General features: G+C 40.5%; 1 protein-coding gene across 5 annotated transcripts in view; it reads left to right on the forward strand.

Moving 5' to 3' along the window:
• Positions 1 to 26,035, forward strand: part of LOC134538267 (fatty acid synthase-like) — a 124,503-nt gene that overhangs the window by 95,071 nt on the left and 3,397 nt on the right. For 4 of the 5 annotated variants that reach the window (XM_063379430.1, XM_063379432.1, XM_063379433.1 and 1 more), the window contains 7 exons: positions 3,425 to 3,605; positions 5,783 to 6,656; positions 7,955 to 8,161; positions 10,976 to 11,200; positions 14,519 to 14,779; positions 16,643 to 16,882; positions 19,951 to 20,165. In XM_063379430.1, the coding sequence (XP_063235500.1) occupies positions 3,425 to 3,605; positions 5,783 to 6,656; positions 7,955 to 8,161; positions 10,976 to 11,200; positions 14,519 to 14,779; positions 16,643 to 16,882; positions 19,951 to 20,097 (2,135 nt within the window). In that variant the 3' untranslated portion in view covers positions 20,098 to 20,165. Of the gene's footprint in view, positions 1 to 3,424; positions 3,606 to 5,782; positions 6,657 to 7,954; positions 8,162 to 10,975; positions 11,201 to 14,518; positions 14,780 to 16,642; positions 16,883 to 19,950; positions 20,166 to 26,035 lie in introns of those variants that run through there. The other variant, XM_063379431.1, reaches the window with a different exon arrangement.

The raw sequence follows: 26,035 nt of genomic DNA on the forward strand, positions 1-26,035 counted from the left end.
CTATATGCGAGTAAATACGGTAATGATTTAGTATCAGTATTGGCTGATATACCCAATTTTCTGTATTTTCGATGTAATTGTTTATAACCAGTACTTAAAAAAACTGATAACTCTTAAAAAAAATATTTCATCCATTCAGATGTTGCCCATCTTTTCTATTTACATGTTTATTATTATTTAAGCATCGTTGACTCCAATTTTTCTATAATTCAAGTTGAATGTTGTGTTTGTCAATTATTTAAAGGCATAATGATATGTGTACATTGTGCATATTTTACCAAAAATCTTTTAATAAAAATTTTTAGTTTTTTAAGACATTCACAGTTATTATTTACAAAAAGTATTGTGTCAGCTTTGTATTTTCATAGGATTTGTTAAAGAAATGTATTGGTAATTGGATCGGTATCATTTTTTATCCATATTGGCCATCCCTAATTAGTAGTAATAGATTAATTTCCTTTGTTAGTAACTAAATTAAGTTGAACAGTGTCATTAATCATGCATGTTGTTTTAACAAATCCTTTAACATGTTTATAATATGGAATTTTACCTTTTTGTCATACAAAGTAAATGTAAATTTGAGGGCGTACCGGTGTTGAGATGGGAATATCGGTCGAGATTAATGGGCGCCACCACGTGAGTGGGTACGTGGACCCGGCTGGAAAACTCTTAACTCAGGGCGTTACGTGGCCCGTGTGCGGCGAGATATTAGCCCTCCTGACTTTTTACGTATCACCTGTCCCTAACTAGGCCCGCTCTCAGCGTCGGGCACGCTCCTAATTATCGCAGTGGGCTCTTAGGGCGTCCCACACGCTGCTGACCAGGTTAAGGACCCACGTGGCCCCCCGAACACAAAACACGTAACTCAGTTAATTGGTTTTTATTTTACTCACGGTACAGGTCCTTACACGATCCTCCGTTGATACAGCTTTAAACGCCCGAGGCACGAATTAGATTAGGTGAGGAGGCGAACCACGCACGTGGCCGCCTCAAGGTACAGACACGTACGCCCTCGGCCGGCGGGAGAGAGAGACTGGGCTGAGCTCATGGCTCGCGGGAGGCAACATGGCGCCCCCTCGCGCCGAACACAATTACCGTTACAACTTTGCTGTCGCGTGCCCCGGGTTACTATTAGAAAATACATAAATCCGTTTACAATAATTATTAAATTACTTCCATGTCCAGACCGTCTGTAATGATTACTTATAAGCATAAAACATGGTTCAAATGAGTTGCATGCTAGTTCCTCCGTCGCCCGCTAGGGTGCGTCCTTGTTCGTGCTTGGACTTATTAAATAACAAAAGATCATGAAGTTATTAATTAAAAGACACTCACATGCATAGCCATCGTTACACTGTTTTGGGGCGGAAAGAAAAAGGATTACAATATTAATTAATATATATTAGGGGTGCGGCGCACTGCAGCTAAGCGCCCTCTTGCCGGGCTAGCAACACACGCACACACGAGCGGGAGGTTTGAACAGAGATGGTGGTTGGGCGGTGGCATATCGGGCTCAAAGGGGCCGCAGGCCCGGACGACGTCAAATTATTGCATGTTATTTTTCTGTTCCACTTTTATTTTATTCTTAATGTATGTAACTTGTGTTCTCTTGTTTCACTCCATTCTTCGTCCAGCAAATGTAATATAATTTAAATTAATTCCCTACAAACACTGTTTGTTGCAGTTCCTATCTTATGTAGGCCCTACTCTCTGGTTCTCATCCTCAGTATCATTTGGATTGTGTTGGTTCTATAACATAAGCTTCATAATACATCTTTCTTGTCATTCTTACTAAAACATCTTTCTTTCATAATTTTTGTGAACTTAATACTGTCTAATAAAACTGATTACCATGAAACTAGAATTGGATATCAGGCAAAAAAACTAAAATAGTTATTATATTCCTGTATGCCTTCGAACAAAACTCTTTTAAATACGTATTACTTTCTTCTACATGTGGGTTCTGCAGATAATGATTTTAAAATATATAAAATATTATTTAGAATTCTTGATCTGTAAACAAGTAATTTCTCAAACTTTATTATATTTAAATGTGCAGTAATATTTAAATGTGCCTAAATCATTTAATATATCTGGTAAAATCTACATCTATCTGTATATGAAATACCACTCACTGACTTATTGACTCTATGACTCATTCATCACAAATTCTCCAGATCTATAAGACTTACAGACTTGAAATTTGCCACGTAAATATTTTTTGCTACATAGACATTCACTAAGAACGGATTTTACAAAAATCGGCTCCCAAGGGGGTTTAAAAGGTCATATTATACGTTGTTCACCATTGCAACAGATTTTGCGTTCCTGATGCCTTCTGCATCTCATGGCAACGGCCATTGTATTGTTATGATAGATGAAATATTCAATATATAATGTAATGTAAAATCTTTGAGAACAGTGTTTAATAAGTAACCAATAACAAAGTAACACTTGACTCTTTCTGCCAACAAATAATTTATAATAGATAATTCAGGATTAATTTTTAATTCATACTTATTGAAATGCCATTGAAGAAAGGAACGGGTATTGGTCAGAAAACCATTACAGCCAAAAGACAAAAAGCTACTTGGGCGTTGGGAACAACTAAATAACGGGAGTTTCATCTGCAGCATGAGTGTGTGTCTTAGACAGAGGAAACTTGAAGTGAGCTTCTTCTACGCTAGAGCCTCATTTTACACCACCTAAAGCCCAGGAAATACCGGGTACTTCAGCTACTTATAAATATTCATAGAAATTTTCATTCAACATGTATGGATCCTCCCCCTCACAATTCTCTTAAATATGTTTAATGATTAGAGACAATATTTCATGGTTAGATTTTTATGAATTCTGTTTACTCAAATTATGTAACAAATATGACATCTAAAGGTTTCGTACTACTTATTTCACCAAACATTGTCATTTTGACCAATGATGCATTTGTACAATATAATATTTTGTAATAAGTACGTCTAGGACAGAGATACTTGTAACAATAAAAATAAATGTGTAACAATGTACCAATGTTGTAATATAAAGATGAGTTACTAATAACAGTTGCAAAATCACAAATTGTAAATTCATTTTTCCCAGTCTATTTAGTGCACATATTTTAATACAAACTACGTGCTAGATAAATTATTTTCATGGAATTTAATATATTAAATGTTACATTATATTAATTAGAATTAAGTTTTGATTAAATATACTGATTCATTTCATGGTTTTAGTTGCATTTTTTTGCTTTATGGTGTAATAACTTGCATTTCATTGCTTTACGGGGTTACTTCGGTTTTATCATATTTCACATAAATCTTGTTGTCCCTATTAATGATCCATCATAAAATTGGTGTTTTGTTTTGAATTTTCTCAGTAACATTTGGAATTTGTTACTTCACTAAGCTTTGTTCTGCAATTGCAGGACTGTCTGCATTTTCGGGAAACAGATCGTTCCACGGGGTCTTCCTGGATGCTCTCTTCGAGAAAAACAGTGTCGAAAAGAGAACGATTGTTCGGCTGGTCAGCGAAGGAATGAAATCCGGGGCCGTCGTACCCCTCCCAACAACTGTGTTTGCTGAAAATGAAGTTGAAAAAGCATTCAGGTACAGCTCAGCAGAGTTACAGAAAGACCTTGAAAATGAATTCATGTACGTAATTGGTAGGCCCTTGCAAATACCGTATTTACCCGCATATGGGTAGCATATTTTATGACCATTTTTAGTTTTAAAAAGTGTAGTGCGATTCTTATGTGAATTTATAACTTCGGGTAAATTTTTTTAATAATTGTGGTGTGCCTTGAGTATGTGTGTAAATAACTCTCCTGTGTTGGTTTTTAATAAGTCATTTATGAGTTAGTATAAATTGTTTGGTTAAAACATCTGAGCAGTGCATGAATGGCGCCATTGTGCTATGTCTGCCCGCCGCTTCGCCAGTTTCCCAGCCGCAGCTGGCTCCGGCGAGTTATGTGACTTGCTGGGCTGGCATTCGACTGGAGGAGGGGAAATCTAAAAATAAACCAGCGAGTTGAGTTTTGTATGTATGCGTTCTGTGAGTGCGTGAGGCCATGTAGTGGTGTTGACGGCTCTCCCTCCCTCCCTCCCTACCCCACACTTGTGAATGTCCGTGAACTAGCACAATCTCAACGTGTCTATTCAACAGGTTTTGAAGAAGTGACTCTGACCAGACATAATTTTTTTTTGCGTGAGATTCCTCAGTTTTTAAATGCAACATTTCATGACAAAACTACAGCCATCGTTGGCGCTTTGAAAGTCGCACTTCAAAGCCCAGATTTTTACGTTCTTCAGCTCCAGCACGGAAATTTCTCGCTGACTGTTCCGTTCCTGTGAGTGTGTGCTAGTTTTTATAAAAAAAGAAATTGTCAAGAAAGGGTAGCTTGCTGCTTCTTTTTTTTTTTTTTATATTCTGGAAGAGGATTAAAAAAATACAATAACTGGGAAGAAATACCTGGCTGTCCTTTGTTGTTAAGACGGGTCATAAATCAGAAGAGGAGAGACGGAGAAGAGTAGGCTCACTCCCTTCTACATAGTAATAAAACACAACAGAAAAGCAGACGAAAAGAGGATGGAGGGTTAACATCAGTACCGTATTTCTTACGCACCAATAAACTGAGACATGAAACAAAGACTTTGTTTGTACTCTACTGTAGACAGATATAGTATTATGGTGGGATTCTTACTTGAGGGCAACCCTTACAGCAAAAAAGTAGTATTCTTATGACCCACTAGATTTTGATGCAAATTGAATATCAAACAGAATGTTTAAAATATTCACAAAGTCGAATTGAATTGCGAATATTGTTCTCAGTGAAGCTGTATTAGGTATTACACTTATTTTAAAAAATACAGGATTGAAGTAGATGAAAAAATGGTTTACTGTTTGTAATGTTTTAACTGATTAAGGAATAAAAAATTAGGCCCTACAAATAGCATTACTCAATAAAAATTATAAAATAGCCTTGCATAATATTAATATTGAGCATTCCTTAAACCAAACGGAGTGCCTCATTTTGATTTTTTAAGTAACCAACTTTATTTAAGCAAAACATATACTACACAAAAAAAACTGAATATTTTCTTGAGCTAATCTAAATCTTCCTTGTTTTAACAAATGCAAACCTTCACATCAGATGCAAAGCTTTGCATTACAACTGAGTAAAATGAATAGCAAATTTTGTGGTGAAATCAAATCTAATATTAAAAAGAGCTTAGACTGATTCACTTAGTCGAAGCTTCGCACAAGTCTCGTAATTAGTAGAGAATTTACTCTGTTTATATATTCTTTGTTACGTCATTTACTCATTATCTTCATAAAATAATTCTTTTGATTTGTTAATGTTTAAAACAATGAAGTAGATAGTGGAGAGAAAAATTTGGACACTTGAAATTACTGAGAAATAACAATTTTTTTATGATTTTTTGTTTTACTTCCCATCTTGAAACATATTTCTTGTTGTTGAAAAGCCACCTTGCGATCTTGGATTGGAATTTACTTTGCCACAGTTTGCATACAATGCATTCAATTTTCTGGATAGACCTGGTGAAATTAATATTGTCAGACTAGGTTCATTATTATGAAAACTGTAGTCAACCACATAAAATAATCACTATAGATAATATAATAATTTTCTTGATTGAAGTGCCATTCAGTTAATAAAAAAATATTCACTGCTTTTGTATATAAAAATTGTTTTGTGAAATTTTTTCATTATTTAAAAGTGTACGAGTGAGTGTTATGATAATGTGACTTGATGTTTTCACAGGTTTATAGCAACCGGTAAGCATATTGGGAAAGTGATGCTCAAAATACGAAACGAAGAACCCGATAAAACTGTTCCGCCTCCTGCGAAACTCGTCCCGGCCATTCTGAGGACGTACATGGACCCCCGGAAGGTGTACGTGGTGATTGGCGGCCTGGGAGGCATAGGTCTGCAGCTGGCCAACTGGCTCGTCCTCCGCGGGGCCACCAAGATCGTGCTGACCTCCAGGAGCGGAGTGAGGACCGGCTACCAGTCCCTGTGCGTGAGGCGCTGGAAGGAGCAAGGCATAACCGTCCTGGTGCTGTCCGTCGACTGCTCCACGAACGAAGCGACGCTCCAGCTCCTGAAGGAAGCCGGGAAGCTGGGGGACGTGGGGGGCATCTTCAATCTCGCTGCGGTCCTCAAAGACGGGCTGCTGGAGAACCAGACCGAGGCGGACTTCAGAGCCGTGCTCCGGTCCAAAGTGAACGTGACCAAGAACTTTGACGCGTTGTCGAGGGCCCTCTGTCCCGATCTGGACTACTTCGTGGTTTTCTCGTCGGTGTCGTGTGGCCGCGGGAACCCGGGACAGTCGAACTACGGGCTGGCGAACTCCGTAATGGAGAGAATCTGCGAAGAGAGGCGGTCGGTAGGGCTTCCCGCCCTGGCTGTTCAGTGGGGGGCCGTCGGCGAAGTTGGGTTGGTGGCGGAGACGATGTCGGATAAAATTTCCATTCGAGGAACTCTCCCTCAGAGAATATCCTCCTGTCTCCACACCTTGGACGCGTTCCTGCGGCAGTCGCACCCGGTCGTTTCCTCGATAGTTTTGGCGGAGAAGAAACAGGACTCTGGTCAAGCTGGATTGCTGGATGCAGTGTCAAACATACTAGGCATTAAGGTTGGTTCTGTAGCAGTACAGCCATGCAGGCTGTCTGCATGTCACAAAAGTCTAAAAATAGTATGAAACTGAAGGACTGTTCAGGAATGTCACAAAACAAATTTCCCTAAATATGAAGCAATGGTGCTAAGATTCACAAAACTTTAATTTTCAACAGTATTTTCCAAACTTGTATTTTGGTTTAGTGATGGCTCACTTCACTTTCAAGTTACTTGTGGAAATTATCTGTGGAAATTTTTAGCTTTCTAACTTAAAATAGTTTTTATTATTGGAATACAATTTCAAATCAAACTTCAAACTATTCACGAATATCAAATATACAAAGAATCAAATTTAAACATACTGTGAACTTTTTTTTTTTTACATCTAAAAGGATTCCTAGAATATTCTAGGTAAGTCAAATTAAAAAAAAAAATAGCTAAATACACACACACGAGCAGAACCATAATAGTGTGGTGCAATTCTAAATTAAAAATCCGTACTTTCTGCAAATTGTAGAAAATTTTGTATTACGTTTGCTTACGTTTAATTTTGTTTATATATGTAGATTATAATATGACACTTTGATAAAAAAAAAAGTAGGAATATTTTTATTTTTCTAAAATCTTCTAAAAAAGTCCTGAAATTTATTTACTTGGTGTTTGTAGAAACCACGTTTAAATGGTATAACTTTGTTAATTAATAGTCTATGAATGATGCCAAGAATTTTTTTGCTATTTTTAAGATACTTGCTTCATCTCATAGGAACATGTTTTTTTCTGAAATGCCATGAAATATTTTTTGGCCACCATAAATTATGTTCAAGGCGGTATACAGATCTCAAGACGTTAACATATCATGGATGACTGAATAATAGGGAACTCAAATTAATCAGGTAATGAAGTGAGCTTTATTATGTATACTTTTGATGCACTGTACGTACATGTGTTAACATAAACATGTGTAAACACTAGAAAACCAATATATACATAATCAAATATTAATTTTGCGCAAAAAAGGAATCTTCTTATCCTAAGATCAACCACTCATATCCTCTCTTCTCAAAAAACAAACCTTGGTAGTCTTTTAGTATATATCTACATAAGAACATTGGAACATAGCTAGTTTATTAATTTACTGTCATCATATCTCTAAACCATAATTTTTTCCAAACAATTTTACTTTGTTGTAAAGTTTTAAATTTTATTATTTGAAAGTTTTGAGACCCATCCGAAATTTTTACTCTGTTGCATTGTACCTCACTTATATTAAGTTGAGTACAACAAATCAAACTTGAACATTATGATTTCTCATTCCAGGATTTGAAGAAAGTAAATTTCCAAGCAACTCTTGCGGATCTCGGCATGGATTCGTTGATGTCGGCGGAAATAAAACAGGTTCTCGAGAGGAATCACAGCATCATTCTCAGCCCTGAGGAGATCAGAAAACTGACGTTTGACGACCTGTCTCTGAAAGATAGTAACGAAATTAAGTCCAGCACCGAACTTCCTTCAGATATTATGCAGGTAAATATGAATTTTTTTTTTAATTCCAGCCAAACACCTCTGTATCATTCACTGCTCAACACAGCTAGATTAATTTCACAGCCACACATTTGCGGCCAGTCTTGCATGCCCTACTAGTACAGGCTTTCCAACTATCAAGTGTCTCGTTTACTACAAACTGTGAGCACAAAGTTTGCAAAAATGTGCAATTTTCATCATGTTTGTTTCCCACGTGTGAAATACCTTGGGTTTACCTCAGTTGGGATCGCCTTGGCAGGAGGCGATTGATCCTAATTCACCTTGCAACATTCCTCCGACAGTTAAATTTTCCTAATTTCTTGAATTCAACAACAGTTTCTTGGTCTAAGAGCGTGTAGAAGTACATACAAGTCCCACGTTGGGCGCCATATGTTATATTTATTTCAGGCTGGCCCGGCCAAGCAACCCAGAATAGTAACAAGTTCATGATACACTTGAAAAGTTTATGATGTTGATCCTCAATGAGATTATTATTATTACTTTAAAGTTACTCCTTTCACGAAAGTTGGGATAAGTTATAGTTTAACTGGAGCAGTTTTTTCTTCTAATTCTTTTTAAATAAAATAGTTTTGAAAAGTATTTTGTGTTATAATTTTTCCCAAACATCATGTCGATCACAGGGTGTCGCACCCATGTTTCATCTGTATTTCTTTTTTTATGCTTCTAGAATGTTACCTTCTCACTAACCAGAAGATACTTCAAAATTGTAAAAATTTAATTAATACACATGTTAATTCTAATTAGCGGTGGGACGATACCACACTTTCGATACTCGATTCTGTATTGTTTTTTCAGTTCGATACTTTTGATACTTTCGATACTCCAGGGAAAAATATTTTCCCATTAAGTAACAGTTATTACAAATAACATATTAGTTTTAAACTATATAAATTCAATCTATCATACCAGCACAATGTCAGATTAAACTTTAATACATAATGTGTAAATAATTGCATTATATTAATGAAAGATATGAATTCATTATTATTATACATATATACATATAATAAAACCACCAGAAATGTAAAATACAGTCCATAATCAAGTAAAGCTGACATGAGAAACAGTGGCCTTACAAAATTTTGAAGTCCTTTCTTGGGAGGGAGGGGGGGGGGGGGGGGAGAAAGTCACCAAGCCTAAATTAGAAATAAAAAAATTAGGCTATTGTGAAAAGAAAATCAGAAATTTTTGCTTGTTTGTTTCATTTTACAAACAACTTTATGCAACAGAACAATTTTCAATAAAATTTTAACTTGAGAAACGTAAAATATAAAACAATCTGATCGTAGAAAACAATAACAAACGGATATATTCAGTTCAAAGATTAATGAATGCACAAAATATGAGATCCGTGCCTTGATAAAGCGCGTGCACCATTTCATAATCATTGCTAGTTTGCGCCACTAGTCTCGCTTGGTGCTGGCAATAGATGCTACTAGCGAAGTGCACAGTCTTCCTGATACGATCCATATCTATGGTGCGATAAAGTTATTTTCTTACGTTTGCAAAGGTAAACAATGAATGTTTTTCAAAATAAAAGCATTAATTAAAACGTAATTTATCAGGAGGAATATGTCTAACAAAAAAATTTGTGAATTTTAGGGATTTTGCTTCATAAAAACGTATGAAATGGGAAATTAATGATTTTATAAGTGTATGTTCTGGGAAAGTAAACCATTGTAAATATAGTACTTTCGGCGGGACCAAAATTAATCGGCGTATGACACGGGAAAATGTGTGAAACGGGAACGTATAATCAAGGCTCTACTGTAGTTGTATTTTGTACGATGGCGACTCAAAACTTAATTCAATACAAATGAACAAGCATTCCGGTATCGAAAAAATGTATCGGACTTACAGTTTCTATACTCGATACTTTGCGATACCGTCAAGTATCGAAGGTATCGAGGTATCAAAGTATCGAAAATCCCATCACTAATTCTAATTGATCAAATCAAATATAGAGTAACTTCAACTTAGTGTAAAACATAACCTGAATGGATGAAATTGTACTTTTTTATAGTTTAATGTAGAGATGGCTCAATAAAATCGTCAAGTACTCAAATACCACCAAATTCTTAGTATTCAAATGAATTAATATTCGGGGGAAAAGATTAGAATAAAAATATTACAGAAAATAAAGTATATTAAAAAATTCAACACTGATAACCTCTGAAGTATTACAGATCAAATTTTTTTCATAGCTACCATTCCCCAATGTATTGATTCTGAAAACCTAGTTAATGAATGAAAAATTTAAAGGTTTAAATTTTTAAACATCATAGCTAATAATTTTCCTTTCTTGTACATTATTTTATTTTGGACCCTTGAAACCTAGATTCGGGTTTGAGAGATGTATTCAACGTACTCTTTGGGATTTGAAATTGAGATTCAGATTGGAGAAAATTCGGGTTTCGACCCACCCCTAATATAATCGGACGTAGTTATGCAAAAAGGAACCAACCCACATGAAACCTGTTCTGAATATTTCGAAGTTAAAGTTAATTGTAAATTGTAATTCTCGTATTGGTAACATAATGTGGGTATAATTTTAATGGTCTAGTATAAAAACTGATATAATAATAGCAACGACGGTATGATCAACCTTGTACTATTTTAATTTTATTTTCAAATGAAATATAACAAAATTGTGGGTTGGTTCCTTTTTTGCATAACTACGTCCAATTGTGTTTCTGAGCATCGGTTGGAAACGATTACGTTGGAAATCCCATGAATGGGGGATGATGGGACCGGTAGAGACGCCGACGTGATTGCGTCGGGCACTGTCTCTCACAGGAGGACATCGAGTGGCTACGGATGCCGACGGAGGTGCTGGTGAGGCTACCCTCGAAGGTCGCAGAGGGCGCGCATCTGCCCTTGTACCTGGTGCACCCCATAGAGGGCGTGGTCACGTGCCTGGAGCCGCTCGCGGCGGAACTGCCCCTCCCCGTGTGGGGGCTTCAGTGCACTCCCGAGGCACCGCTGGACTCCGTGCGGCAGCTGGCCGCCTTCTACGTGAAGGTGAGGGGGGTAGCAGATCCCGAGCGTTACGAAAATTTCGATCACAGTAGGGGATATTGCTGGGCATGTGGGGGGGGGAACCGGGAGAGGAGGGGAATACAGTCAAACTTCTCTGAAACGACCCCTCACGGTTCCCAGGAATAGGGTCGTAATAGAGAGGGGTCGTAATAGATGTTTTCCGAAATTTTCAGTTCATTTCACAAACACCTTCCCCCCCCCCCCCCCCCAACCACGCAAACCGCAACTCGCTAAGAAACCAGCCGTACAATGGCAGGATGCTGTCACTAACAATGCTAGACGGCTTTGCTTTAAACACACTTCAACCTTCATGACAAGTCCGTCGCCCTACAGGCCACCTCTAAAGAAAATATGTCAAAAGACAGTTTATTTTTACTGGTTAGTTAACATGTACGTTTTCTGCTTGCCGTAGTTAAATACACTAGAACCCCGATGTCACGAACCCCGGATTTAACGAAACAGTGATTTTACGAATACATTCTCGGGAACCGTCAAAAAATTGGACATTTTGACCAAAATGTGAAAAACAGAAAAAAAAAAATGAAATGAAATGAAAGATCATTAAAATCTGTTAATTTTAACATACAGCGTATTTTTGTGCCGGCTTTAATACTTCCAATAATGTTCATGTAAGAATAACAAAAAAATAATGGGACATTTCCTATAAAAATATGGCAGCAGTAGGTTCTGCAACGCGAGTGGGCGCACACAAAGCTCGCCTGGCTGGCTGGCGGCAGCGGCTTCATGACGCATAAGCTTACCCCTCCCTCCTCTCGGTAACATTCTTCAAGGCTAGCTCATCCCTCCCAGACACACAAACCATCTAGTGTCCTTTCTTATAACACCCCAACTTCGCTTTGAAAAACCTTCAGTGAGAAAATGCTCTTTTCACCCTCCCTTCTCCCGTAAAATTGGGCTATTATGAGGGAGGGGTAAGACCGTTGTAAATATTTTCGGACCCTTCCCTCCCCACTAAAACACGCCCAAAAAAAAGTATGTCAAAATATGTCACTTTTCACACCAAGTTCTAGGTTTGTCATCTCTGGCAAGGAATTTACAAGCTTTCAAACTTAAATATAAATGTATTTTAATAGCAAGGGTCCTATGAAAAGGAATGTAGAATTCCGCTGATGCGACCCCTCACGTTTTCCGGAAAAACGGACTTATAAACGGAATGGTCGCAATAGTGAATTCGGGCCAATTCCCCCCCTCCCCCCCCCCCCCACACGAAAAAAATCCAAGTACATAAAATACTTGCGCTAAATGAATTCGCGTCACGCGAGTTCGGCTATGCTAGCCGGCTGGTGGTTATTTTCATTCAAAACTTGGGGAAGGAACTTGTGTGAATCAGGTAGAAAACATTCGGCTATAAACGAACAATATAAGAACAATGCTATCCTGAAATGCTGTGACATGTTTTTGGAGTAGATAATCACAGCGACAGACCGACAGGATGCGCTCCCGCCCTTGCCGTCAGCGATGTTTATTTTGACAGTTCAAGCAATTATCTTTCCCACGTCGCTTTGCAGCGTAAAAAAAAAGAAGAAAAAACATGTTGGAATGCAGATGGAAAAGTAACTATGCAGTAAAATAAATATATTTACGGCCCTGCTAAATTTTTCTATTCAATAAAATTCGAGGTATTAGTAATTTTTCAGCAGAAACTGCTGTGTGACTAATAAACAAATTGTATCATAATAACTTAAACTTATGAAGTATTTATTAACGGCGAAGGACAGTCGTATAAGCCCATAAAAATATTTATTTTACCGAGAATGGACTAGACAACCTGTCTTTTGTCACACGCGGTGTGGGAGGGGAGGAGGATGCTGGCCGGACGAGTTTCTTACGCTCTCGCAGAAGTTACCACAGCGGCTTTTCGTGCGGGCGGGTAAGATAACATGACAGCTGAGACGGCTTTTCGTGCGATGGTGGACGCGCCGAGCTTGGCTAGACACTGCCGCGTTGACAGTCCAGCTCTCGCCAAGATAAACGTGAACACATAGCGCCCAACAAAGTGTAACAGACTTGTTTCTCAGCCGATTTTACTCAAATTTTCGACTTTCTCTGCTCAAATTTTTCACAGTATCTCTAAAAACGGTCGTATGAACGGAATGGACGCATCAGGGGGGTCGCATCGGCGGGATTCTACTGTACCGAATAAAATCAAGCTGCTGTTACCAAACAAAGCATAAAACGGCTCATTGTGTGGTCGCTGCGTTATTGCACGCGCGAGAGGCGAGACGTGGAATGTTAGAAGAAAGATAAATGCGGGGGAGACAGACGGCAGCCTGTGTTTTTCCTGCGTGGGGAATAAGTGGCGTAGCTTTTTTTTTTTTTTTTTTTCCTGGGCGAAGCGACCTTTTTCTATCAACCCATGGGAAAAGATAATTGCTTGAGCTTTCAAAATAAACATTGCTGCGGCAGTTAAAACAAGTCAGCACTCGGCAAGAGAAACGCAGTAACACGCTACTCACCACAAGAAACTTATTTTCTTCGGATTTTCAGCAATTTTTTCACGGTTCCTCGAATTTTGGGTTGTAATAGAGAGGTGGGTGCAATAAATGGGGTCGCAACAAAAAGGTTTTACTGTAGTTAGGTATGTGGTGGGAGAACCGAGAGAGACCGCATGGCACAAACTTTCGCACACATTTGTACACAACAGTAATATGTGATTGTGATTACATATGAATAGCAGATATGTAGCCTAATACATTCGCATGTTGATTCAACTTCGCAGATATTTTAAACATTCAGTTTGATATTTGCTTCGTATCATTAGTACAGTTTTGCACAGGCCTAATCAAGTTGCAGATAACAAGTTTCTTTATAGAAATAAAATTTGCAGACTATTTTTTACATGTAGAGTGAAAAGGGGAAGAAGAAGAGGGAGGGGGGAGAGCGCAGGGTGTCCACAGTTAGTACTTTCGTACTAGATCTAGTACTTTTATAACTTTTTTAGTGGTTTAGTACAGATCTAGTACATTTTTCTTTAATATAATAATATTATTGTAACTCTAATATGTTTTATTATTAAGCGTAATTATTTTAAAAAAAACTATGGAATTTGTGTGTGTGTGGTGTGATATTTAAGTTCGAGCATTGCAATGTCATAATAACTTCCTAAATTGTTAAAAACCATAACAAATTATAATTTAGTACTTTTTTCTCGCCTAAGTTGGTACGAAATATTTTTTCCTTGTGGACACCCTGCGGAGAGGGAGGAAAAAAGGTCAAGTGAGAGAGAGAGTACACTTCTACATTTTAAAAGGAGCTTAGTGAGAAAAATTGAATTTTCAGCACGTGAAAGAAGTCCATCCGGGAGGTCACTACAACGTGGGGGGGTACTCGTTCGGAGCGACGGTCGCCTTCGAGATGGCGCTCCAGCTGGAGGAGATGGGGGAGGAGGTGTCCTTGTTCCTGATCGACGGCTCGCCCTCGTGGCTGGCGATGTACCTGGAGAGCCTGAGGCCCGCGGGGGAGACCCCCGACAGCAACCGGGAGGAGACCGCCGCGCTGGCGTACTTCGTGACCAAGTTCATGGACCTCGACTTCCACGAGGCAAGTGTTAGGGATCAGGGGCATAGCCGGGGGGGGGGGGGTTTAGGGGTTCAACCCCGCCCCCCCCCATCCTTAGCACCAAATCTTTAATTAATTTCTTGTTCATCACTCAAACAAATTTCATATTAAAATTAACAAATTTTTACCATTACAATATTTAAATTTAAGAACTGAAAACTGCTAAAATAGCACTGTTTTACACCTTAAAATCCAAATTTTCCCGGGGGAGGACCCCCCCACCCCCCGCTTTAAAACAGGGGGGCCATGCTTCTTAACACCCCCCATACACAAATCCTGGCTACGCCACTGGTTGGGACAAGTGCGTCAGTCCAGTGACGCCGGTTTATAATGCCCTGGTAAATTGCGGAACTCCACCATGGAATCAATCGTACCGGTAGACATCATTTTTACTAGGAGTCATCTATCTTACCAGTAGACATCATTTTTCTGAAAGAGTGCAAAGAAGAATAAATAATTAAACTCGGAACTAATTTTGTACTAGGTAGTACTGTTGTTGAATGGGTTTATTTCGGTTTTGTAACAAAGGGATCTATTTGGCCAGATAGTTTTTATTTCCAAATTTTTATATAACATTATTAGAATGATTCAAAACTTAATTTAACAATAAAGCATGTATAATAACTTTTCATTACTAAATTTTAAAAAAACCCGCGTATGTTTAAACTTTCTTCGTTGCTCTACTTTTTGTTAGGCTCTGATGATTTTGTCGCCTCAACTTACCCTTTGAACTGTCAAGAAGTTTCACTTCAAAAAACAATTAATAAAACTAGATCATGAACGCTGAAGAATGCTGACAAAAGGAATGACAAGATGGATATGAAAATACCTGATTACTAGAGGCTAGATTATATGGTGAATAGCTATAAAACCATGTTAACAGCAAAATGAAATTAATACACCGCCAAACACTGAAATGGAAGTCAATAACACAGAAATGCAGTGAAATTCACCTCAATTACATACCTCATTATAGCTATTAAAATATACAATTCATTAAAAAAAAAAATTGTTTAGTTCTTTATTTCAAAATCTGAAATGTTATTTACTTTCTACATTTTTTTCAAAGTAAAGTAAATAAATACAGTTTCTAACTGTCACCATTAAGGTGGGTAAAGGCCTATAGAGAAACATTATAAAAAAATTTATATTTTTGTTTAACTCACTCTCATCAATATATGTAGTAGTATTGTTTATTGAACACATTTGAAGTGTCTTACCACAAATTGTTGAAGCAGCTGATCAATGTAATTGTGCCTGAATGTACTTATTATGCGTGGTTTAATTTTTAATGATGATAAAGATGAAATTCACTACTTTTAAAGATGAAATTTGCTATTTTATAACACCATAAATTCTTGGCTCTACGAATTACCATTCCTTCTTAGTCTCAAATGATGCATTAATGTTCGCCAATTAATTTCTTAAGCTTTGTCTCACATCCTTAATTAAAAGATTTTCCTTCTTATACTATTAGGTGGTTGATAAAGTTGCATGGTTCAGGGAGTTTGCTACATCTTTATCAATATGCAAAAGATTGTAATTTTTTTTTTTTTTTTAAAAAAAGAAACCAATTGCTTTCATTGGCAAATTCACCCAAAATCGACATGTTTAAACCAGAAAGACGAGAAAATCCAGTAGAGTAAAATTACACAGAGATTTCACTTTGGGCACCATCCAATGGAAGTGAGAGAATCATCAAACAAATAAAATTTATTTTAACTGTAACGTAACATATGCACACATGTAAATCATTAAAATTTGTTTATTAATGTATATTTTTGGTAGGAACTTCACCAAGTAACACTTGTGGCTTTTTTTTTAAATTTTTTTTTTACGTTACAGGTTCAAACAAGTCTCAGTGCTGCCTCGAACCTGGAAGAGCGACTCTCGCTACTGGGAAAGATATTGGGTGGCATGACGGAGTGCCCTTCGGAACAGGTCGTGGCTGCTGCAAACTCATTCTACAAGAAAATGCTTATGGCATATAATTACAAGCCTCAAGAAAAGTTAAAGGGCGACGTAACTCTCTTCCGAACGACAACTAAAACGCTTAATCTAGGACATGATTATGATCTTTCCAAGGTAAAGTAAAAATTTTTTTTACATTAATAATAATTTTTGCAAGATGGTAGTATCTGCATGGATTCAACAAAGATTCTGCTAGCATCACTAAATGTATTTAAATGACATAATACTAACTAAAGCTTCTATTTTTCGTGACCAGATTCTGGCTTATAAGCAAATTGTACAAATGCAAATTATAATGGATTGTATTTGCCATTATTTTTAAAACTGAGTATTTCATATCTATGGATTCTCACATCCATCCTCTTAATTTGCTGCTGGGGTTCTATCGTATTTCTAAGGGTCTGACATTTTGATTATTACATTTGTGACGTTACAATTATATTAGTCTCATTCAACCCTATATATGCACATAATGTGACTACCATGCTGTTAGTGCTGTGCTGTTTAAAATCATCTTGTAATATCCTTTTGAAGAATAGCTGGCAGAATAGCAAGTGGGTAAAACCCAGTCTACAATGACAGTCGCAAAAGTAGTTGTAGGTCGTAACAGGAGTCGTAAGCTTAGTTTGTAAAGTTGTGGAATGATTGTCGTAGGACTTTAATGAAATCCATCTCTAGGACTGTGACTGCGCAACTAAGAAATGGGCATTTCTTGGTAATTTCCTTTAGCATAAGGCAAGTAAGTTATTATTCTCAATTTAAATACTGTACTTACCCGAAAATAATGCTACTCTGAATATGTGACCCAAACTTTTTGATCATGAATTTATGTAAAAGACTTTATGAATTGGGAATCACAGTTCAAGTACATAAGCATTTGAAAATTATTTCAATTATTAAATTTATTCCATATTTACTAGACTCTTTCTGGTGCCACTTTCGTCAGTAGAGTGATTTACATACATAGTCTCTTTTGAAACACCAAGCTGCAGTTAGAAAAAAAAAGTTGTTTTTTATGACCTTATCAAAAGGGGCGACTGTTCAAAAAGCAAAGAATGTGGTGATACACAGTGGACTGGTGGTCACCTGTGAGAGTGTTAGAGAAGCAGAGAGAACTCAGTGATAACCTTAATTTTCACCCTCTCCTTCCATCCAGCATCTCATCTGTCATGCCTGTGCAGAGGTTAAGCCCCGGACCAAAGTGGCATAAGTGATGCAATTCACAGGCAGTGTGTGTAGTTTTTCAAGTGGAGGTTCAGGAGGTGGTAATTAACAGCGGTCTAAAGTGGCATAAGTCACACATTTAAGAGGCAGATCCTATAGTTTTTTTAACTAAGTCATTCCTAGTGGCAAGATACAAGTTTGCAGTTTCCAGAGTTTTCGTAAAAATCAAAGAAGTCATTCCTAGTGGCAAGATACAAGTTTGCAGTTTCCAGAGTTTTCGTAAAAATCATAGCATTATATTCAGGTAGATACAGTATATAAAATAGTAAACAAATGTAGGTTATTTTTACTGCTCTCGCTCTCATATTAGTGGAAATCAAAGTGACGCCGCATTGGACAAAACTAATGTCATTTTTTACATGTGTTGCAAAAAATAAATTTTAATACTTGTAGTGATGTGAAAGAACAAATATATATGAGACAGAGAAACATCACATTTGGAGATATCACTACAAATATTACATTATTTATTCAGATTATAACTCAAGTAGTATATCTAAATAAACTTTTAGTAAAAAACTTTTAGTAAAAAACTTTTATTGTTGAATGAACTTAAAATTTAAAAAAATACAATTTTAAGATAAGGTTTTTTGTCCAACAACCAAATAATGTACCACTACTCTGTATAACTAAAAGCGTGGTTGCTGTCTTCTTTCATGTTTGTAATGACTATATCCTAAAATTAGTAATAGGAAATTTAAGACAAATTATATCCAGCACCCCATTACTAATTTTAAGTTCATTATTGTTTTTAAGTATAATTATATATAGTAATAATTTTCATAATGACTATATCCTAAAATTTTTCTATCGACTATATCCTAAAGTTATGGATAGAAGATCTATTGCAAATCTTTTTGTTGTCACTCAAAAAATTTAAGGCAAATTATATCAAGCACCCCTTTGTTTTAGTTATACAGAGTATTGGTGCATTATTCAGCTGTTGGACAAAAAACTTATTTTAATTTTTTTAACTTGCTAAGTTTATTTTATTATCTTTAGTCTCAAAATAAAATGTCGCCATGTTTGATACAGTTGTCATTACCCATTTTGTACTTCATTGTTTACTACAGCACTAATCACAGAGCTGCAGACATAAATTAATTAATAAAAATTAGAGCAATGGTTTTAGCTTGCTAGTTTAAAAATTATTATGAAATTAAATAACAAATGTTTATGGAAGAGTGATCTAAATTAGTGAGTTCTAGGTAAAATGAAAACTCTTGACCATCTTTCAAGTATATTTTATGTCTACAGACTTGAAACTCGGCAGGGATGTTCTTTATATTACACACACACTAACTGAGCACTGGGTTTTCCTAAAATCAGCCTCCAAGGTGGGTTGCAGGATTGTTAAAAATTTTAGGGCTTTAACACCTCCCTTGACACATTTCCCACCATAAATCGACCTATTGGATCGAAAACACTCCAAACCAAAAAAGAATACATTTTTAAAATTTTGTGTCATTAACCCCTCCCCCCTCCGAGGGGGAGAAAGTCGAACCCCAGGCACATTTTCTACCATAACCCAACTTCGGAAATACTCAATCAAAAAGAAAAATTTCTTAAATTTTCAAAATTTATTGAATTGGGAACACTCCAAATTTTAAATGCATACGTGGATAAACAAAAATCATGGTTATTTACCCATAGCTCGAAATAAGGTTTTTTTTTTTCACCCTCTGAATCCCACCCCTACTCCCCTTTAACTCTAAGGTCCTAAGTTATCAAAATATTGTATTGTCAGAGGTTCTTCATATGTATGCAAAATTTCAACATGTTTGGACATCAAAATGTGGGTAAAAGTTTAATGGAAAGATTTTATTACTTACTCCATTCATTCATTCATTTATTCATACATACAGGTTAAGCTAATAAAAGGGTGGTAACAAATACAAATTTATTTTTTATGAAACAACATATTAATTTGTACTGAAAAATTTGTTAAATTGTTTTAGATTTGTAACTCAAGAGTTAATGTGTACACGTTGGAGAGCGACCACAAGAATATTCTTCAAGCAAACTGTATCAAGGAAATAGCTCCGGTGGTTAGTTCATCTACTTCGTCAGGTAAGAGTAAGAATGTATCTGATTTAAATAAATGATTTTTATAATACAGTTAAACTTATTCACAATTAAATGTATGTATTTATTTAATGTTGTTTTTACTAAGTTTTGATTTCCACTAGAACATTAGCCTGAAATTTTTCTTTACGATTTTGCAGATTTTTACATTCTGTTGATTAACTTAATAGCAAACTTGACTTTCGAAATTGATTCAGTAAATACTCTTTAATCTGGCGACCTATGGTTCGGCAAATTCTATAATCCGGCTTTGATTGCGTTTGGATTTTTCAGGCTAGGGTTCGGGCATTTGAAATCTCATAAAATGTGAAAGCAATGACATTGAAAATAATTGAACATATTTTTGCTAGCTAACAATGATCAATTGTTGTAGTGATGTATGTTTGGGAACGTACGAAAAATTGAGTAGAAAAATTAATAAATCTAAAAGCTGCATTCATGGTGGTTTAGAAGATTTCTAGTAACACTACTAGTGCCTCCACCCTCCTAGAAGGCAGTTCCACGTGCAACGTAGTGGCTCAGTGCATGTCTTTATTATATATGCACCTCTTTCTTCCCCTTGCAAGTAGAAATGACCTTCCTGTCAGCAGTCTCTCTGGCTTATCTCTCTTATCTTTTCATTCTCATACACAAGGCTATAATAAAATTATAGATAGCAGCACGAGTCATGTGGTCAGGCACAGCTTGGTTTACACTTATTTGTTACACCTGAGTACGACTTTATTTTCTCGTCTGTGGTGTATTTTATTCCACAGACTTCTGTATTAAATAAGAAGCCAAGCAAAATTATGCTTTATTTAGTGACGCCAATGGGACAGGCCGACAACATCACGACAGGTCGCACCCCGGGGCGCCGACAAGATCCGCTGCTGGCGTCGCGGCCCTGGCAACCATGACGGCAGCTGCCGACCTGGAGGGAGAGCTACCCAGACTCGGCCGCTTGGGGCCGGAGGGACCCGGGCTGCTCCAGATCCCTGTCCGGACGAACGCGCGAGACCTGCTGGCCCTGGTGGACACTGCTGCGAGCCACTCCTACCTTGCGGCACACCTCGTCGCACCTGGTCCCCAGTACCGAGGTAATGCCCTGCCCAAGAGTGGAGCAGCTGGCCACCAGGAGCGCAAGCACGACGACGGCAGGCACCACTAAGGTAAGACTCGACAACAGGGATCATGTCAGTCACATCGACGCCCTAGTGGTGCCTGACCTGCGGGAAGAACTCATCCTGGGGGCTCCATGGCTTGAGCAGATGAACGTGACCGTAGAGATCCGTGCCGGGCAACTCCATCCTCTCAACAGGCTACGGAGTCCACCGCCCCCAGCGTCCTCCCCTCTGCCTTAGCGATCTTCGGCACAACATTGACCACTGAGTATGCTGACCTCATCAACCGTGCGCACCACCGTTACTGAACACAGGATTCCTATGGTTCCCCACATGCCACCTTACGATAAGGTGTTTGGATATGGGCTCCGTGAGCAGGGCACTATTCGGAGACATATACATGAAATGCTGCGCGACGGGGTTAACGAACCCAGCACCTCTCCACACAACTCAAGAATAGTAATGGCAACAAAGCAGGACGGAACACTGCGCTTTAGCGTGAATTTTAAGCCTGTGAACCGCCTTACGATTTCAGCCCGGCCTCCGCTGATAAACATTACTGATGCTATGGTCGGGCTGGGAGATGGGAAGATCTTTACTGCCATTTATCTGAAATCCAGATACTGGCATGTTCCGGTGAGCCCCGCTAACCGTCCCAAGACTGCGTTTACGTTACATGACAGACGGCGGTTCCAATTCTGTATATACCGTTTGGATTGATGGACGCCCCTGCTACCTTTCAGAACATGATGGTGCACATCTTGTACGGCTATATTGACAAGTTCGCCACTGCCTACTGCGACAATATCATCTGGTCCTGTACGTGGAAGGACCACGCCCACCTTTGGCATTGGTCCTCAAACAGTTGGCCAGGCACGGGGTCACCTGTGCACCCCAGAAGTGTCACATCCGGCTGAGGGATGACTTCTGAGACCCGTGTAACGCTGAAGCTGATTGAGAAGAAGCCGATGCCACGCACCAGGAAGTAGCACCAGAAACTGATGGGACAACTGAACTAGCTGTGGGCGTTTATCCCACACTTCTCAACAGTCACAGCCCGGATGACCAGCCTTCTGTCGCCCAAAAACAAGTTCCGGTGGACAGTCGCCACGGACGATGCCCTCTGCCAAGTCAAGTCCCTGTTCGTCACTGTGCCATCTTGTTGCGCCTGGATCCAGAGCTCCGCCTCTTCATCAAATCTGACGCCAGTCAGGACGGGATGGGCGCAGTCCTTTACCAAGTCGACGATGAGGAGCGAATGCTGGTTGTCGAGTATGCCAGTGCAAAGTTCGGCCCGGCCAAAATACAGTACTAAATGAACGAGAAAAGATGACTCGCAGTGGTCTGGGTCATCCAGAGATACCGCCACCACCTCGAGGGCTGTACGTTCACGCTGCGTACCGACAGCCAGTGCTTGCGCCAGCTCGACTCAGCACAGGGCCGGAATTCCAAGTTCGCTCGTTGGGCCTTGATGCTCACAGTGTTTTCCTTTTCCATTGAGCAAGTGCCAGGAAGAGAGAACCAGCTAACTGACAAGCTGTCGAGGCAACTGTAACCGGACAAGATTCACGACGACTGAGGGTAGGAGAATCTCCTCTCCCTGGAATAAAGGCTTGTCAGCGACTGGCCTGAGCCTCCGTCGTACACAATATACCCGCAGCAGGGCCCACCAGCTGCCCTTCACGACCCTAAACCAGCCACAGTAGCGGAACTGATCACACGGGAGCGCGAGGAGCAGCACTGGGACCTTGACACGTACATGCGCGCTTAGTTGACTGTAGAGCCCGATTAGTCCCAAATCTTCGGAGCTTGAAGGGGCTGCTCCAGACTAAGGGGCCCCACAGAAACAGTAGATGGCAGGCGTACGTGCCCCAGATGTCAGACCCGCCATTCGGCACTACTACCATGACAACATGCTAGCCGGTCAGCCTGGCGCACAACAGTCACTGCGGGAGGTCAAGCAGGCTTTCCACTAGCCATGTTTGGCCTCCGACGTTAGGCATTACGTTCAGGCCTGTCGGGTCTGCCAGCAGTGAAAGTCCCGAGGTCATGCTGGCAAGGTACAGCAAGTTCCACGATCGCCTCAAGTGCATTTTCGCATGGTCACCATGGACATTAAGGAGTCGTAACCTCGCATGTCCCGAGGCCGGCGCTTCATCGTCGTGGTCACCGACATCTTCACCCGCTGGGCAGAGGCGTTTGCGATGGCCAATGTGAAGGCCGGTACCCTGATTGCACTTCTGGAGCGTGAAGTCTTCCGGCGATACGGGTACCTGGGTGTCCTGCTGACGGACAACAGGGTGCAGTACGCGGGGATTCAGTGAAAGGTTTCCTGCAGTATGTGGGGTGGAGCACCACACTACATCCACCTACCATCCATGCAAGAACCCTACCGTATGTAGGTATCAGGACATCAAGACTCAGTTGCGCAATAGGTTAGATGAGGACCATACGAAGTGGGACCTGCACCTCCCCACCTTCCTGTATTGTCTGCGTCGTAGAAGCAATATGGTGACAGTATACTCCCCAGCTGAACTGATGCAGGGCCGGAACCTCGACCTGTCCGGGGAGGTCCAGACGGAAAGAGTCATGGAGCAGGCTCCAGTAGAGGAGCTGAGGGAGGAGGTGCAGCAGTGCCAGGCACATTTCTTGGTGCAGCACACCCCCCAGTCAACCCATTCCCCTGCCCTGCTGACCCCCGCAGGGGGACAAATTGACTGGGGGGTGAGCTGCGCCAAGAAATGCACCTGGCGCTTCTGCGCCTCCTCCCTTCGCTACTCTACTGGAGTCTGCTCCACGACTCTTCCCACCTGGACCTGCATCAGTTCGACTAGGAAGAATCCTGTACCAGGATGGTTCTACAACACAGACAATACAGGAGGGTGGGGAGGTGCAAGTCCCACTTCGTATGGTCCTCATCTAACCTGATGTGCAACTGAGTCTTGATGTCCTGATTCCTACGTTCGGTAGGATGGTAGGTGGATGTGGTATGGTGCTTCACCCCACCTACCGCAGGACAATATCCACTACCTCCCAGCAAACTGCACTCCGTTGTCCGTCAGCAGGACACCCATGTACCAGTATCGCCGGAAGACCTCATGCTCCAGAAGTGCAATCAGGATACTGGCCTTCACATTGGCCACCGCGAACGCCTCTGCCCAGCGGGTGAAGACATGGGTGCATACGACGATAAAGTGCTGGCCACAGGACATGCAAGGATACGGCCCCAAAATGTCCATGGCGACCGTGTGGAACCTGCTGGACCTTGCTATCACGACACTGAGACTTTCGCTGCTGGCAGACATGGCAGGCCTGAACGTAACGTCTAATGTCTGAGGCCAAACATGACTAGTGGAAAGCCCGCTTTACCCCTCCAGAGCCTGTTCCGCATCGGGATGACCGGCTCTAGTGTTGTCATGGAAGTAGTGCCGAACGGCGGGTCTGACTGCTGAGGCACATACGCCTGCCGTCTATTGTTACTGTGTGGCCCCTTAGTCTGGTGCAGCCCCTCCAGACTCCAGTGATTTGGGACCAATCCGGCCCCTTAGTCGGCTAGGCACACGCACGTGACTGAGTCCCGGTGCTGCTCCTCGCGCACATGTGTGATAAGTTCCGCTACTGTGGCTGGTTTAGGGTCGTGAATGGCAGCTGGTGGGCCCTACCGTGTGTACAGTGTGAACGGTGGGACCTCGTGACAAGTCGCTGGCGGGCTCTGGCACCGGAGAGAGGTGATACCACCCACTGGGTGTCATGTAACTCATTGTCCGATTCTGGATACTTCAACAGCTCGTCAGCCAGCTGGTTCTCCCTTCCTGGCACATGCTCATTGGAAAAGGAGAACCTGTGAGCATCAAGGCCCAACGAGCAAACTTAGAATTTCGGCCCTGTGCTGATTCGAGCCAGCGCAAGCACTGGCTGTCTGTACGCAGCGTGAACGTGCCGCCTTCGAGGTGGTGGTGGTATCTCTGGATGACCCAGACCACTGCGAGACATTCTTGCTCGTTTACGTGGTACCGTATTTTGGCCAAGCTGAACTTGATGCTGGCATACTCGACAACCAGCTTCCACTCCTCGTCATCGACCTGGTAGAGAACCGCACCCATCCCGTCCCGACTGGCGTCAGTTTTGACTACGAACGTCGGTCTGGCTGCAGGCGCGACAATGTGTGGCAGTGACGTAACAGGGATTTGACTAGGCAGAGGGCATCGTTCGCGGCAGCTGACCACCAGAACTTGGTCTTGGGTGACAGAAGGCCAGTCATAAAGAATGTGACCGTTGAGAAGTGTGGGATGAACGTCCGTAGCCAGCTCAGTAGTCACATCAGTTTCTGGAGCTGCTTTCTAGTGCGTTTCGCCAGCTTCTTCTCATTGAGCTCCAGTTGCACGTGTCTCGAACTGCATCCCTCAGCCATCACAATGTGCCCAGGTACTCTATCTCGTCCACCCAGATGTGACACTTCTGGAGTGCACAGGTGACACCATGCCTGACCAGCCATTCGAGGACCAATGCCAAGTGGTGAGCGTGGTCCTCTCGCGTACAGGACCAGATGATATTATCGCGGTTGGCAGTGGCCAACTTGCCAAAATACCTGTACAAGATGTGTATCATCATATTCTGAAAGGTAGCGGGCATCCGGTAGTCTGAAAGGCATGGTACAGAATTGGAACCTCTGACCGTCAGGCGCCAGAAACGCCGTCTTGGGACGGTTAGCAGGGCTCGCTGGCACTTGCCAGTATCTGGATTTCTGATCAATGGTGGTAAAGATCTTTGCATCTCCCAGCCCGACCAGGAAATCAGTAATGTTTATCAGCGGAGACGGGGCTGGGAACGTACACCGGTTCACAGGATTAAAATTCAC

The sequence above is a fragment of the Bacillus rossius genome, chromosome 13 (genome assembly GCF_032445375.1).
Source record: "Bacillus rossius redtenbacheri isolate Brsri chromosome 13, Brsri_v3, whole genome shotgun sequence".
Classification (NCBI taxonomy): domain Eukaryota; kingdom Metazoa; phylum Arthropoda; class Insecta; order Phasmatodea; family Bacillidae; genus Bacillus; species Bacillus rossius.